At 37.8% G+C, this 18230-nt stretch overlaps 1 protein-coding gene across 2 annotated transcripts in view; it reads left to right on the top strand.

Moving 5' to 3' along the window:
• Positions 1-18230, top strand: part of grid2 (glutamate receptor, ionotropic, delta 2) — a 412550-nt gene that overhangs the window by 222928 nt on the left and 171392 nt on the right. For both annotated transcript variants that reach the window (XM_086076174.1, XM_086076175.1), the window contains exons 3-4: positions 2611-2898; positions 16402-16607. In XM_086076174.1, coding sequence (XP_085932300.1) covers positions 2611-2898; positions 16402-16607 — 494 coding nt within the window. The remainder of the gene's footprint in view (positions 1-2610; positions 2899-16401; positions 16608-18230) is intronic.

The raw sequence follows: 18230 nt of genomic DNA, 5'->3' as shown, positions 1-18230 counted from the left end.
AATAGTGTGCTGTTAAGCGCACACAGTGATGGATATGGTGGAGGTGAGGGCTGGGGTGACAGGTGAATATGGACCTGTGATTTGGAGAAAATGGTCTCATCGACTCAATACAGCATTCATCTTACGCTTACGGTACATATTTTTGGATGCTTGTAATAACTAATTGGCTGTTTGTGATCATTAGTCAGCTTCAATTTTGTTAATATGGTGTACCATTGATTCTTGGACCGCAAACAGACTCAAGATGATTGACGATAAAAAACAAATTAATATAATGAAAGGATCATACAACACGTGAAATACAAATAGTGATTAATGCAACACAACGTTAAGGTGGACAAAGAGCAGCCTTTACCCAAATAGTTTGACATGCCACATGCTGCTTCACCAAGTCCACACAGCTGTCCCACTGATACAAAACAGGAGCTTCCTTGTGATCACAAACATGGAATTGTGAAATAAGGTGTACAACATAATCTGTTGGTAATGAGCCACATGCTGCTTCACCATGTCTCGAGAGAAAACACATGGTTATCTGATCACATGAAGCAGCCTGTTCTGGTAAATTTCCATTACAGAAGAGGATTGTTTGTGTTGCCATGAGGGTAAACACAAGATGTCTGGTGAGGAATGATGATAAACACGGTGTACTGATGGAATGGGAAATGTTGCAGGAGAGTCGAAGCATTTCGTTCCAAATAAGGCAAGTGTGTACAAATATTCACAGGTGCTGATAGGCAATTCATGGGTGCAACTCTAAATAAATAAATAAATAAATAAATGAAAAAGACGAGCGTGGCTTTGAGGGGAAGCTTTCTGGGTGTCTGTTTCGGACAAGACTGGAGATAACACGGGAGTGGGTTGAGCGGGTGGCAATGCAGAGGTATTTTTTCCGACACGGTGAGAAGCAGAAGAGTGTCGACAAGTGGAACGGTTCCGAAATAAGCGCAGATAATGCTCTCAAGTCGAGGAAAGCACAAACACGCTGGAGACTCAGAGGAAGAAAAAAAAAGATGGCAAAGATCCCATCCTTTTGGCGACAGACTTTTTTTTCCTCATATCAAACTTCAAATGCAGTTTTATCAAAGTGTTGAGGCTGTGTGATTGTGCTTGAAAGTAGCTCTGCGGTGGATCAATAGCGGCGACGTTTGACGCAACACTCCAGGCTCATGTCCTGACTTCAATCTCATTCACTGGCTTCAATTATGGTCATTTTGAGCAAAGAAAGCTTTGCTTTTAAGGCAAAGGCATCAATCATTGTGTCAAGGCTCTATTTTATTGATAGTCGTTGGGCGGGTGTGGGGGGGGCTAGTAAAAGTGACTTGTTGTCCATGTCTTTGTGTTTCGTGATATGTGTTATTTAATGTAGCATTGGATAACATATACAGTACATTTTTGACCATATTGCCTTTGTTCTGTCGCCACCCATGATGATTTGCACTATTTAACATATGGGATTCTCTTACTTTCTGCATGTGCAGTTGAAGTGATGTAGCCAGTCAAGGATAAACAACGTCCACAAGCAGCTCCATTGACAAGGATTAGGGTTCATAATTAGTTTCAAACAAATGTTAAATTTCATGTTAACATTTGGAAATGAGCCTTTATGCATCAGTTTGGGTTTCAAACAAGGGTTGAGGTTTCAAACGGGGGGTTTAAACCAGGTGTAGGTGTCTTGGAATTAGGGTTAAAAGCAAGGATTAGGGTTTTAAATTAAGGATAAAGACAGAATTGGGGTTTAAAATTAGTGTTTTAACATACACCTGTAGAAAACTCAATTTGTTGGGTTGTTTAGTACAAAAAAAAGGTGGTTCTGTATAAAAAAAATATAAAATCAGTCAGTCCGATATTTGAGCCAAATCGGGTTGTTTTTGATCCAGCTGTTTTAGAAATGTAGTTTCAAGACAGGATTATGGTTTCAAATTAAGGTTTAAATGCAGTTAGGGCTTCAAATTAGTGTTTCAAGCCGCGGTTAGGGTTTTATATTAGGGTTTCAAGACAGGGTGAGATTTTTAAGTCAAGGTTAAAGTTTCATCCTTGGTTAAGGTTTCTAAAATGGTCCCATGTCTGGGAGCAGGGTTTCAAACTAAATTAGGGTTTCAAGCCAATGTGATGTCAAATAATTTTTTGTCGTGGGCCACATCGCAGGGCGATTATGACTGGGAACCCAAATGCCTCATATTACATAAACACAACAAATTGATGAACTATACTTATAAAATAGAGGCCATTAAAAATTGTTTGATCATATATTATCATGTTTATTTTGAAAGGGGGATTGGTAACAAAAAAAAGAAGCTTTTTTTTTTAATTTAAGCAAGAAACATGAAGTTGATGCACATAATTTGCTTTCGTGGGCCACATAAAATTATGTGGTGGGCCAGGTCAGGCTCCTGGGCCTTAACTTTGACACCTGTGTGAAATGAAGGATTCAAGCCTGTTTTAGGGGTTCAAATTTGAATTTCAAGCCTTTTTCAAGGTTTTACATTATATCATTTAAATCTATACTTAGTAATATCTTCAATTGAACCCTGCCTTAATAAATACTTCAGAAATAAATACAATTGTGAGTAGAATTAAACGTTGTATTCTCCTCTTTCCTCCATGCAGCATGCGAGCTGATGAACCGCGGCATCCTGGCCCTGGTCAGCTCCATTGGCTGCATGTCGGCAGGCAGCCTGCAGACGCTGGCCGACGCCATGCACATCCCGCACCTCTTCATTCAGCGCTCCACAGCGGGCTCGCCCCGTTCCGCCTGCCCGCCCACCAGCCGCAGCCCCGGCGCCGACGAATACACCCTGATGGTGCGCCCGCTTGTCCACCTCAACGAGGTCATCATGCAAGTGGTGTCCGAGTACAGCTGGCAGAAGTTTGTCCTCTTCTACGACTCTGACTTTGGTAAGAGGGATTTTAGTTCTGACCTCTCTTTGTACACCTTCATAAATGGATGGGTATAATCGATTGGACGATTGTTTAATACCCTAGATCAGAGGTGGGCATCGAGGGCCGGAATCCTGCAGGTTTTGCATGTTGCCCTTCTCCAACACAGCTGATATATGATCAGCTCATCAGCAAGCTCCGCATAAGCCTGATAACGATCCTGTTGATTGGAATCAGCTTGTATTGGAAGTGAGAAACCTCCAAAACCTGCAGGACTCCGGCCCTCGAGGACCGAGATTGCCCACCTCTGCCCTAGATTGTTCTACTGATTGTGTGATTAACTGTTGAAAGACAAAAAATAATAATAATAATTGGAATGTTTTAAATTAAATATTAAGGAATAAATTAAATATTAAGGAATATAACATTTGTTTATCATCACCAATATTGTATTTTTTTTTAAATGAAGCAATAGACTGTTGAGGTTCCCCATAATTGATCAAAGAATGTTATATGCCCATTCCTTGAAAAAAAATGCCTAGAGTCTCATTCAAATGATTTGAAATAATCTAAATATATAAATATATATATATATATTTTTTAATCATGTGTTTTATAAATCATGACTTTTTTAACTTTGCCCATAATTGATCAAATAATTTAGTAAAATGATGTGTGCTATAAATATCAACACACTGCACTTTTTAACATTTTAGTACAGGTATGGTATCTGCAGAAAAATAACCTAAAAGGTTATCAATAATAATAAAAATAATAAAATAGATTTCCCCTTTCCATATCTTTCTCAACCTATGTCTGACAATTGCTTTTGTTTTTCTTTTAAAATTGTTATACAAGTGTATGGGAAAAAAAGAGTACAAATTAAATTAAGAAGCAATATAAATATTCACTATATATATATATATATATGATTGAATTTGTACCACAAAAATGTTAACTGCAGGAAAATAGCAGGAAAAAAGTTATCTAATGCTGAGACTTAATGAATAAAAAATCCATCTAGATTTAAAAATAGCCAGAACTGTATCACAAATTCCCCCGAATTAAGTAGTTTTTTATGTTTCATCTTACAAACAAACAAACCCAGGCAATGAAAGTCAAAATTGCTTTGCAGCGGTAACAAACATCCTCATTAATGATAAGGCTTATTCTTGAGCTCGAATTCCTGGACTTGAAGAGCCATTTTCAATCACTGATATGAGCGAAATGAGACAGAAGCTGATATCTGTAGCTAAAATGGATGGAACTCATCTCTGGGGTGAATTTTGAATTAAACTTACGCAAGGGCACGGGTGGTGCCTCAGCATGGAAGGACATTAGTGAGTTAATGGATATATGGCTAAATCAAGAGCACCGTCTTCCTTCATCGCATCTGCCAGGAAGCTCATTTGACACGTCAGTCCGCGCTTGCCGGCTTATTCTTGTTGTCTATCTCTTCCCCCACACGTCTTCTATCTTTACGGTAAATGTTCTGGGGTCCTTTATGTATACGGAAGTGCAGCTATATTGCTTCACAGTCTGACGCGAAATCAGTTTGTTCACAGCTTCACAGTGATAGCACTTTTTATTTAATTATTTTTATTTTATTTTATCAAGTTCAACATGTGATACTCCAACAGCACTGTCATTAAATAAAAAGTATAAAGGCAAAGCTCAGGTTACATTCAGTTGTAAATTACCTCGATTCCTGATAGAGCGAAGATTCAAAACCTCAAAAATATGAAACTGACCCGCTAACTTTTCCACCATGCTGCCTAAATACTGCCACAACTAAACCTGCAAACTAGAGTGGAACTTAGTGTCCCTCTTAATAATTTTTTTCTTCAACTAGTCAAAACATGGCATTCTGATAACTGTTGCATTTGTGGAATATGAGTAAAGCAGCAAAATCCATCAGTTTTTATCCAGCTCAGCTGGCAGCCATTTTGCCACTTGCTGAAAATGACATCACAGCTGCTTGGGTAACAACTAAACACGCCTCACCTTTTTTCTGAGTTTGGTCGTGTGATGTTTGCAAGTTGAGCCCTGAGCAACTTTGATTTTACGTTCAGTCGACAGCAAGCGGCGACATGGCTGCCGCGAGATGGATAAAAACAAGTGGATTTCCGCTTTTTAATTCATAGTCCACAAACACAATATTAATTACAATATTGTACCGTGTTTAGACTACTGGATAGAACATATTTTAAAGACAATGTTTGGGTTGAATTCCCCTTTAACATTTGTTAATTGAGTTCTTAATTTGAAGATCATAATAAAACGCTTGAAAAAATCAAAAAGGTCACATAAAATATCAATACTGAAACAACGAGCTCAATTTATTTACTAATTAAATTAGTGTTAAATGTGGGCCCGCCTAATTGAGCACAGAGCTAATTTACTCATACATAGCCATGACAAAATCTGTATGAATGACAACATTTGAATACATATAGCATTACCTACAGCAATCTAAAGAAAGAGCATTCAATTGTTCACACTGCCATTATATGTCACTGGCATAGATAGATGAAGATATATTTGCAAGTTATGAATAATATTTATTGGCAACTAAAGTGGAATTGAATTGAATTGGATGTATACCCTGTTATTATATTTCTCAGTGTTTGCAGAAAAAGCGACGTTCAACGGAGTTGACTTACCTCACCTGATTAGTTATATTGTAATTGTAAGTAAAAGAAAATTAAATATGAAATGTTATCTTCATTTTAAATGTCAAAAAAGGTTTTGGCTGTATTTAAATATATTGTGTTGCTGACCCCTGGTCTACAGTACAACAAAAAGTGACCAATGCATGAAGCAAACCACCATAATGAAGTGTGGCATGCTTGGAGCATCATTATAAGCCACAGTGAGCGGAATATGTACTGTTTGTCCACACGGTGACCTCTGTCAAGGCAGACTGACTGTTTCTATTCCAAACTATCCTCCCTTCATTTTCCTTCCATCTGCATTCTTGCACTTCGAGAATGGAGGTAATTTAGCTGTGAGTCATACAGGAGAAACGGCTGATGCATTGCTCCTAATGGGCCAAACCTCAAATATATGTTTTTCTTTCAAACGCACCGTTAATGAGTGGTGTCAAAGCAAGTAGTTTGCTTTCTTTCGCCGGTGGGTAAACACCAGCTGCGACGCCATTCATCAGTCGGTGGACGCCGCAGTCCGACAAGCCCAAAGCCCCATAAAGAGACGCGTGGTAGTTTCTTGCCTTCGGTGATTCAGGGTTGAATTACTTCTCATGGTCTTAATGAGCCTCCATTTTGCTCACTGCACTCGATAGAAAAAAATAAGTAATGCGTGGTCATCATTGATCTCCAATGGGACCTCTGCGGTGGAATTGTTTTGAAAAGCATTCCGGTGTCTCCAACTCAATCTTCGGCTGTATTAAAGCAGTTTATCGGCGTACTAAATATTTTAGAGGGAAGCATCTTCTAATGAGTGAGCTACTGCAAGCGGTTTATTTATTGGATTAATATTGAATAGTGACTAATGCAGCCCTTGTGGGGAGTGGGTGGGGGCTAACATGCAATGCTCATCCCACAGATCAGCGTAACAGCCCTCCCCATCGTTAAATCACCCACGCAAAGTAGATTCTGGTATTAGTCATGAACCTTCTGGTTCGAGGTTGGCGAGTGTGGGAAGCTGTCTTCACATCTTCTGTAAATAATACATCTACATCACAACAGGCTAAAAGCAGAAACCCCTGAGCAGTGACTGTAAGTTACAAGATTTAGCTAAAAGCAGAAGCTAAACTAAGTCAATTAGAGAGGCCATATCTCAATCAACATGAAATCAACTTGAAATTCCACTTGGCTCAAACAATATATTTCCACAATGTTGCTGCAGCCTCAAGATCATGCACCATTTAAGGTGAAAACGACTAGGACCTTACCCAGTCGGACGAAGTGTGAACTTGTTACACCTCAAATGTGTCCCCAATTATTGTTGCGCTCTTTGGCAGTACCCTCAAGAAAACTGTATCTAGGACGGATACCAAATCAAGACACTGCAGAGAATACACGGTCAAGAACTTGTGTTCGTAGTCAATCATAATGGTACTAACAGAGAAACAATGACATAGAAAAGGGGTGAGCAACTTAAGTGATGAGTACATATGGACAAAATATGTGTGTTTTTTGCTGAACCAAATGTACATCATAATAGCTTAATATATTTTATTTTTGATAATACATTTCTTAATGCCAAAAAGATCCAGCCTTAAAAAAAAGGATTTTAGTTAAATAATAACCACATACTGTGTGTGTTTTGTTGTTGTTTTTTTCCAGGGATCTCATGCATAAAAATTACCATTCAAGGATGGCACAAAACTACTGAACAGAAAACCAATATTAACTCACAGAAAATTTTAACATTATTGCGGTACTATGTCTTTCCAAAAACAAATTCCGCAAAAAAAAATTATTAGGCAGACGAGCGTTGTAGTCCAGTGACCTTTGCAGTACTGTACAGAACTGGTGACAGCGCACTTAAGCCATTTCTGCCATCTAGTAGTAAATGGTGATATTACAATTTTAAACTATACAGCAGAACCCCGCTACTCTGGGAGGATATTGACCACAAACAACAAAAATCTGCATAGAATTGACACCCACTGTATATGGGGGGGAAAAAAGTATATATAAAAGTAATACACATTTGGCACTGGAACTGACAAAGTATGCTTTATTTATTTATTTATGTATTTATTTATTACTCAGGCAAACCCACAAACAACCATAGTGAGGACTGGAACCACCACATTAGTTATACCTGATCAAGATCATGTATGTAACAATCACCTAACCCAGATAAGTGCCCCAATAAAGGGACGTTCACACAGTGCCAACCCAAAATATAATCCCATGTTCTGATTGGTTTACACACAGTGCCTAGCAAACACCAATCAGGACTCGAACAACATTACTAGCCAGGCTAACAAATTTGTCTGTGTTTAACTGAAAAATCCACACAATAGTCAAGAAAAGCAAAAACGTTAAGGACTGCACCTCACACAACGTTTGAACCTGGTTGAGAATATGGAACTGCTAAACTCAAAGTGATTCCCCTACTAGGGTGAAATCCACACATTCCTCAACATTTTTTTTTATACCTTTTGACCCCCAAATATTGTCAGGATCCTGCAAAATGTCCTGAAGGAAACCTCAGACAAGACTTGAACAAACACAGAACACCTCTGAGAAAACTTTTCAAGCGTTTAACCCAAAAGGTGACCCCAAATGGGCCATTTCAAACATGACCCGCAGTTTGCACAAAAATGAATGTACATTTACACACGCCCGAGATGCCCTCTGTGGCTTGTGGTCACTGGTTTACCACACGAGTCCTCTGGGGTTTGGCCATGCTGTTCACTCAGCCAGCCACTGAAGATTCTTTTAAAGCATCACAGTTGTTCCCTAATGGGCTTCCTTGTTGTCCACGGACAAAGGAAAGCATACGAGAGACAGAGAAAGTTGGATAATCACAGCACTGGTATTATCCTTTTTAAGATGATACTAGGGCTCCCAAAAGACCTCTCCTTTTTAAAAGGAGAGTCCTTTAGAGATCAGACAGTCAAATATGTGTCCACTCAAATGGCACTGTGGCGCAACTGTGCTTATTTTCAGCTCGAGTGCTGCGACCCAGGCGATGAGAACACATGTATTATGTCTCCTCTACTGCTTCTACCAACCATGTCTCTCTCGCTTATGCCATTTTCTCGGCCAACACTGTCTTGTGTCATTTCATACTCAAACTTAAACAAAAGCAAATGTGGGAATCACCATTTTGTGGCAAAAATGCTTCTGACATTAAGATTATTTATTATAATTTTTTTTAACTATTTATTGTTATTGTAATATTTATTTATTTATTCTAATTATTTATTTTGATTTTGTTTTCAGTCCAATGACGTGAGTAAAATGTTATATATATATATATATATATATATATATATATATATATATATATATATATATATATATATATATATATATATATATATATATATATATATATATATATATATATATAGGTACATCATACATCATACATGGCAAGTCCTATTTTATGTCAAAACATTATTAGTTGAGAATGACTGATTAGAAATAATTTCAGAGCGTTCTCTGCGCTCAATGATCCTAATGAGGACAAGCGATAAAAAATGGATAGACTGACAGACAGGCAGGCGGACGGATAGATGGATTGGTGGTTTCATCAAACTGTGACGATATGAGCTTTGAATTAAAAAAAGAAAAGTTTCACATTACATGCACTCATTAGACCCCAAGAGTGCACAATATGAATTATATAAGTCATTGCCATAGTGCGGTCTACAGATACTGCAATGTCCTCCTTTTCTGCTCTGTGGCAAGTATCTGGTAAATTAAAGTTCATAACTATTAAAATAATGCTACCTTGTGCACTCAACATTGTGCGCCATTTGATGAATTATATTGGACCCATCCCATGCTAAATCTTCCTACGAGCAATTCTCTCATCGTAAAGTCACAAGCTGCTCGACAACAAAGGGAGATTTGTTTCTCCTCCGTTTGTGTCCATAACTCTGAAAACTGTGAAAACGTCAAGCGCTAATCTCGCTGGTTTGCACAAAAACGAGGCAAAGGCCTATCGCATCACATCTGCTGATAGTGCACAGAAGAGTGTCGTTTGTCTATGGACGAAGAGAAATTGGTGACAAGTTGGATGGAGGAGAGGCTTTCGTTGCATGGGTGGTAACAACCGTAAGCTCAAAACAAGGGGAAGAAAACAAAGTCATTGTCTGTCACCATGTGGATCACATCTTTTTAACATGAAGCCCCGACATTGTGAAAAGAAAATCCGATCGCTGTCACTTTGTTTTAATAAACTGTGATTGGACAACCTAGGATTATGAATCTAATGTTTTCAGCAGAAGAAAAATCTGAAAAATTCCTATGATATAAACTTTCATGTATTTAGTAGGTGTTGAGAGCAATCAAAGAAATATTTTTTAAAAGATAAGACAAAAATAGCTTTATTTTATCAGTCATTTATTTTAGAACTTGAAGATTGAAAGTTGTATTGCAAGCCTCGGCAAGTGTATGCATGTATGATGAAAATGTGTCTGGCATTTCAAATACTAGAGAGCTTTCAATTTAAGAAGCGACTGACTACACCAGAGAGTGCACTTAATCTCTGTGGGCTTCATATAGAATCTAACAGCCTGCAAACTAGAGGATGTAGAGAAGAGAGACTTTGGGGATTTTTCCCTCTCCCGAGAGGTTTTGCAGCCAGGTTTGACTGCACTACTTGAAAATCAGTTTACATTTTTTTGCATATTTAATGAATTCACAAAGTGAGGAAATGTACCCTGTAAGATCATTTAAACATTTGCAAGTTAAAGGAGAAATGAACCTCTATATAATTAAACTAAAACGATGGATGGATGTAGTAAAAATAATTATCCTTTTAGAATAAATAAAAGTGCTGTATGCAGGCAGCAGTTCAGCAGGCATTGAGCTTTCTCGTTTGGGGCTAATTTACATACAGTAATATCCGCCCACAAACTGACTTTGTCCGGCCGTGACAAAATAAGATAGTTTTGCTGAAGATCCAGAGCCACTTTCAAGAGGCGACCAGACTCCATTGTCTGAGACACTATCATGCAGAAACACCAACAGCTGCATTGAATGTCATTGGACCCACAGAATAGTGTTAGCTAACAGGCTACTCGGCTAGTTTCTACTTATGTTAGCTTAGCATAAACTTGCTAACATTAACTTGTGCAAGTAATTGAAATGTAATCAGCTGCTTTGTTTATATTGAGTAGATTGACACTTTCTCGTGACACAGTAAGTTCCTGTCCTATTCTGTGGTTATCATCACACTTTTCATTTTTGACAGAGGATAGGCGAGTACCAATACCAGGTATCAGGCCGATACAAGCCTTATTTCAACTGACTAGAAATTGGAAAATTGGAGAATAGAAAATTGGCAATTTCATGCAATTTTGAGGAAAAGCGCTATATTGAATGCATAGGTCATTCTTTAAAATGATCTGTCATTGTTTTTGTTTTTTGTTTTTTATAGTGTTATCTGTACTTAGTATCGGTGGCTAGTCAAGAGTTGAGTACTCGTATTGGTATTAGTCTGAAAAAAAAGTGGTATCGAACATCTCTATTTTTGGTGACCTTTCTGTGGGTCAACCCCCAGTGTTGAATTGACCTCTGACAGACAATATTTCCGGAAAATCATGGCTGAAGTCCAAATTGTATAACTTTTGATAAGCTAAGCTAAATTTGGAATTTTGATCATGATTTTTAGAATCACTCAGGAGTTAAACATTTAAATATTTAACCTTGTCAGCACTAGTTTACAGATGACACACCTAATGCTTTGGCAGGCAAGACTCTTGTTGTTACCCAATATTTAAAGATATATTCCAATATTTCATTCTATGCAATGAAATTTCTTTCCAAATCCCTGGCAGTCATATACACAGCACTGCAAAGGAGGACAAAAATGGAAGGGAAAAGCAAGCATGAAAACGAGGGTTAAGAATGTAGGTGAAAAGTACTTTCGAGCCCAAAAGATGGGGAAAGTTCCCTGTTTTTAAGAAAGGAAGTAAACATGGTAGGAATACACACAGAGAGTACATAAGTTTCCCGTGGTCCGTATTTGGCTCCCAGCATATAATTGCTTGGAGGACAAAAAAACAAAAAAACTAAACAGATAAAAGATATTGTGAAGAGGAGTCTTTAAAGCAGTGAGGAGGAAGCGACAGAGCCGGCGGCATATTGCACATTGGTTGGAGCAGTGGAGGGAAACAAGGCGAACAAATAACCACAGAAACAACTCAACGTGCAGTGTTAAAAGGTGCTAGTAGCTAACATCCTTAGAGGATTTGAAATGTCTATAGCAATGAAAGGTTGGAGAGTCAAACACCAACAGAAGTGAAGTACAGCACATAACAAAAGGAGATAGAGCTCTTAAAGCAAAAAGGAACATGACTGTTAAATTGTATACAAAACCATTGTGTGGGTGTGTGCGTGTGTTTTGAATTATTATTTCAACTCAACCTTTGCTCCAACTTTAAAGTCATATTATAAGTATTACACCTTACAAAAGGAGAACATTTGAGTTGTGTTGTAATTCCAGTTTTCTTAAATGAATTACTTGTCTGTTGTAATACAGACAAAATTCTGGATTTGTTTGTATTATTTATTTTTATTTGATCTTATTTTACTGTAAGTGTACAGTTTCATCGCACTCAATATTCTTGGTTCTGTATTGTACCAGTTATGTCTCACTTACTTTCATTTATATATATTTTTTTTAATATGATGTATTTATTGTTTCTGCATAGAAATTATGATCTCTAACTATCCTACCAGAACAGGACAGGGTAGGGAAGAACAGAGCAGGACAGGACAGGACAGGACAGGACCGCCTTTCCCCAGCACACACATGGAAAAAAAAAAGTAGCTTATTTTTTGTGACTTTCTTAGTTTCAATCATTCAACCTGATCTCCAATACTTCTTAAAATGCAAGTCAGTCCAAATTTTATTTTGCAGTACCCTACATCTATTTTCTGTGACCAAGAAATTTGTCAGGACTCCTCTTGATTTCCATTAATCTCAGGAAATATTACACGGACCCCTTGACAGAAGGTATACGCATCGGAAAGAGTGTCATGCTCGTTTCATCATATATCCGTTTGGGTAATGAGCTGGAGTAATCTCAGTGATGGGACCGGTGTTAATACCCAGTAGATAAAGTTATCGCTTCTAGCCTCATTTATAATGTAGCATTCTCCTACGTGAATAAACTTCATGTTCCTTAACTCAGGGTTGGGATGTATTATATATTACCGTATGTGTTTTCAAACGCAGAACGTTATACTTCCATAATAGAGGGGCCCCAATTAGTCTTAAAATGAATGCCTCCCTCAAATAGACGTAACTAATTAATCTCACTTCGTAGACTCTCACTAGACATTACATTTTTCTCTGCTCGGCTCATCTGGACTCTGTAGCTTGGCTATCCAAAACAGCAGCACCTATAGGACCGAATCTCAAAAAGTCCACCATCTTTAATGACAATAACGTTTCCAGTAGATTTGTGTCATGGCACCACAATGGTATGTTTGTCTCTGAATACAGTACATACTGTGTATTATCTCAAGAAAGAACCAGTATTTTTTTGGGTGGAAAAATATTGAAATAATTACTTAAGTAAAATAATAATGAGCACTGAATACTTCCCGTACTTGCGTAAAAGAGGGAGTCACCTAATTTCTGAAGCTTTAATATCCACAACAATATTTTACAATAATAGATAGATGAATGAAGAGTGCTTGAAATGCTTGTGTCATTGGTATTATTATACAATAGATCAAATCAATCTTTCCTCACACCAGTTATAGTTTTGCCATCAAAATGTCATCAGATTCAAGTGTGGCCAGCTCAATAGATAAGCTATCATAAAATATGTTGTCAAAACTTTATTGAGATGTGTTATAAAATATAATACTACAATTGATATGTTTGCCTTCCAGCAGATCAACATCATTGGCATGAACTGAATACTGATATGATGGCAATTGAGGTGTAAATGGCTTCGGGCATTGGAACATTGATTTGAAATGGGTTTGAGCACCTAATGCATGCACGTGAGAGGGTTTGTCGGAATTACAATGGATTGAGAAGGCTGTAGAAGATTTGGGCTCATGGGCAGCAAGGATGCTAAACACTTTGAAGGTGCAAAGCTATTTTTAGAGAGTGTTGTTTAACTTCCCTTTGGAGACCCTTGACTTCAAGGAAATATTGAGTGGATAGAAGTAAAATAAGGGAATGAAAAGACTTCAGTTAAAGACTTTTCTTGGACTTCATCCTCTTGGTTGAGGTAGTTTTTTTTAAGGAAACAGCCCAACTTTTTGAGGCTTATTGTATAATTTAAGAAGCTCTCTTTGTGGAGCGTTGATGTGCAGGTGGAAGGACAGCCAGAGGTGTAAGCTCAGGGAAAGACAAAGATGTCCAACAGAAGAACACGACTGGGTGGCGATTATATAAAAGGCTGCTGCACGCATACAGCACACTAAAAATATCTGTTTTTCAGGCCACAGCAAGGATGTCCGAAGACCCTGTTGAAATCACTTTATTTCGTTATAGCAACTAAATCGCCTTGAATGATTTTTTTTTAGGAGCCCCGCACTCATTAAGTGTGTTTCTTTTGGCATACTTTGTTTTTCTTTTTCCTTTGATGGCACTGCAGAATTAATGTCACAAAGACATCAAATGTAATGGGGACCACCCACCCATCTGTTTACTTTAACACTTATTCTCATTAGTTGCATTGTAGCTCGAGCCTGTCCCATTTGACTTTGGGTAAAAGAGGCAGGGTAGAGCCTGGACTAGTCAGCCAATCACAGTGATGGGGATTGTAGAATTGGAAATAAAACTTGGCCAACGTGGCTGCTTAGTATAACAGTTTGTCATCAGTAATGATGAAAGAATAGAATGCAAACTGCAAAACAAGTTTAGTCTTCCTCTGGATAAGCTCACCTTCAAAGTACACACAAAGTCAGAACATTTGTCACCGCATTAAATGTCAAATGGTTATCCAACTTAAGCGTACACAATTGCACTGCAAAAACTGGTCTTTGAATTAAAAAATATATATATTATCACAGTTAGTATGGGGTTGAGGACCCAATTGCAGAGAAGCAGGGAGGTAAGGAAGGTGTGCACTCAAAAATAATAATAATAATTTCAAAAGAACAAAAAAAGCAACCGTAATGCTTTTACAGCTAAATATTTTGCTGGATGTTGTTGTACTTGAATCACCCGCCTTTGTCTCTTCTCATGTGTGCGTCTCACTGATCTGTATATATTACTGGGTAGCCGATATCCCATACACACCCGTGCAAGCTGTTGAAGCAACAAGGCGGCCATCTTACTCCTCCCATCTCGCGAGCAGACTACTGTATAAGCTATTTTGAAGATCCCCTTTTTCTTTTATCGCTCAGTTCCTTAGACCCCAATATTAGATTTAAATATGTAAACATCAATAAGCATGTAATTTAAACATGTATTTAAGGCAAGTGGTAAAATGTCTGAAGTCCTCTTGTTTATGTTAACAAATTTAAAACATCATAAATCATGCTGTTTCTACTAAGTACTGTTTCAAATGTTCTCCAAGTTCGATACTGTAAAAGTATAGGATCGTATGCCGAGAAACGTTTCATGGGAGTAGTAATATGGCGGCCTCACGGTTTCAAAAGTCTTGGCCTATCGGGTATTCTGATCACGGTTCGTCTTCTTCGCTGATTCTTCTTCTATGCTTTCTGTAAACTCCCTGTGGCTGTGCTACAGCGCCACTCCCGACTTGGCATATGCATTACAGCCATTAAACGTCCTCAACGTCTTCTTTTGGACACTCGCATGTCTTGAAACCTTTCTGTCTGTATACGATTTTTTGGAGGAACAAAGCCGTGTGAACAGGGCCTAAATCTAATCAAATTAGTTAAAATCACCACAAACCCAAATCATGACATATGTATTCATTTAATAGAAATGATCTACCAGTAGAACAGGAAATGTTGGTCAAATATGGCAAGATTTATTATTATTATTATTTAGTGTTATCAAAACAGCTCATGTGTGTGTGTCCTATTGTGAGCTGCAGCATGAGAATAATCCATTCTGGGGTTCACTGTATTCCTATCAAAGTGCAGAACCTATACATAAGTAGGTCATGACATAATTCAGTGTTGTTGAATTTTGTAAAGAAAAAAAAAAGAAGCAATTATCGATACCAAAAGCCATTTGTGTGGTTACAAAATCAGGATACAAGTGTCAGTTTGTTCACTGCTTGAACGCTTCGACACTTAATGAGGTACATGCAGGTCAAGGTAATCCTAATTAAGACACTTTGGTTGATATCCCCCGCTAATGAGGTCTGTGGTTGTGTGTGCGTGCCTATACGTTGGTTTGTGTGTCATACGTAAAGCAGAAACCTAATGATGTATTTGATATGAAAACAAATGACATTGCCACCATTGTCGGTGTCGTAGCTATGCAATTAACTCGATTGATTGGACTCAGAATTTGAAGGAAAGGGTGGGATTATGTTGCGCTTGCATGAATACGACAATTTCAGAGCATTAATGAGAAATGTTGCATATTGTGAGGAGATCGGAATCATAATGGAAGACATTTTCAATGCTTGGTGAGGTTAAGACATCCGGTTTTCATATATATTAGTTTTTTTTAATTTAAAATCATATTTTTGCCTTCCGATGATACCAACTGAAATATAATCTTGGTTATAAAGTGAAATCATCTAAATTATTGATGTATGTTTATTTTGTTGGAGTAATGTTCGGTGTGTCTGACTCGCAGCCTCTCTTTCAAGAGGTTCGGGGTTTGAATCTTAAAGTTTGAATCCTTTTTCCACACCTGAACGGAGATCATCTCTGATAGCCCCAGCCAAGTCGTGATCATCTTTTCTCCTTTCACCAGATATCCGCGGCGTTGAAGAATTCCTGGACCGCGCCTCCCACCAGGGCATGGACGTGTCCCTCCAAAAGGTGGAGTCCAACGTCAACATGATGATCACTAGCTTGTTCAGGACCATGCGGGTGGAGGAGCTTCACCGCTACAGGGACACGCTACGCAGAGCCGTGCTTTTCATGAGTCCAGCTACCGCCAAGGCATTCATTTCTGAGGTAAATCATCAATTTTACCTGCTTGATTTCTGTTTTTCAATCAATCAAAAGCTCATCCACATTCTCTTTATCTTTACCCAGTAGATGTTGAGGGGGAAATAATAAGCCTTTTTTGAGAACTTGATGAGTCATAAGTACATAGATCTGTTTTCTAAAAGTAAAAAGTTGTTAATAAATGAAATACTCTGAAAAATCGACTCAAGTACAGTACCTAATTATTATAATATAATCATTCTTGCATTCAATATTGAAACGTATGTGCACTCTTTACGAACACCCATTGACTAACTGACTGAGAGAATAATGCACATATATATGGCTAATTATATTAGAATTTTGTTGCCTTTAAAGAACACTCTTCAATTTATTCCGGCAAACATGACTCACAATCAGTACTCACATATTTTTTTATTTATTTTTATTCTGGCAATTGTCAACCCAACAACATCACAACCTGCCGTAGTAAGAATAGTATACCGTATAATAAAGCAATTTATCAGCAGGGCAGCGGCTATTATTATGATGAGTGACACTAATAATGATGCTGATGGATTTAATAACCTGGTTGGCAAATGTATGATTTAAAAAAATATATATATATATTTATCTATCCAGTATCCACCCATTTTCCAAATCCTATATTTTTACATATATTTGGGTGAGACCGGACTCGTCACCAGTCAACACAGGATACATAAACGCTAACAGCCATTTTTGGACAATTAAGAGTCTTAAATGAACCAAACATATACTGCACATTTTTAAAACGTGGGAAGAAGTTGGAGTACTCGCAGGCAGGCCTGTGCCAAGATTCAAACACAGAACCTCTTGACTGTGAGGCACATGTGCCAACCACATGCATACATGAAATGCATTGATCAAATTATTTAGCAAAACTTCAAACTAGGGATGGGTGAGTACCGATACCAGGTATGTTAATGGGGACGATACCCAGCCTCATTTCAAGGTATCAATACTCGTGATGGTGGTCGATACCAGTCTCTGTAGCCCACTAGTGGCCGTTTTATCATCAAGAACCATAAATTACAAATTCGAAGAATATACATTTGCCATTAATTTCATGCAATTTAAAGGAAAATGCTTTATTGGAACATGTAGGCTTTTCTTTCAAATGATCTGTCATTGTTTTTGGGGGAAATTTACTAGTCCTACCGGTATCTGTTCTTGGTATCTGTATTGGTGACTACTCAAGAGTCATCTCAAGAGGTATATGGAAAAAAAAAAGTGGTATCCAACATCTATTCTTAAAACAATGCCTATACTGTAATTGATACCAACTTTGCATTAATACTATTCTCTGTATTATTATTTTTTTTGCCATTTTCCATATCCAAATCCGTTAATTGCATTAAATAATTAGTTCATTAATTGCATTAAACCCTCATTGTTGCTTGCCACTCGTGCACACGCACTCATACACACACACAAAGACAATTAAGGATGTCCATTTGCTCCAGTTCATAAATGATATGGAAGTCATGCTTGAAAGCAGAGCTGTGTGTTAGTTCTGAATTCATAATTTGAAGCGTTAATCCCACGCGACACATCTTCATCTCAGTTTAATTAAAAATGACCTCTGTAAAGCCTGTCACAGTCTAATTT

This window comes from Leptonotus elevatus, chromosome 5 (assembly GCF_054856555.1).
Source record: "Leptonotus elevatus isolate MCC_2025b chromosome 5, RoL_Lele_1.0, whole genome shotgun sequence".
NCBI classification, from domain to species: domain Eukaryota; kingdom Metazoa; phylum Chordata; class Actinopteri; order Syngnathiformes; family Syngnathidae; genus Leptonotus; species Leptonotus elevatus.
The sequence above is the reverse complement of the archived record's forward strand: the minus strand, read 5'-3'. Positions and strand labels throughout refer to the sequence as shown.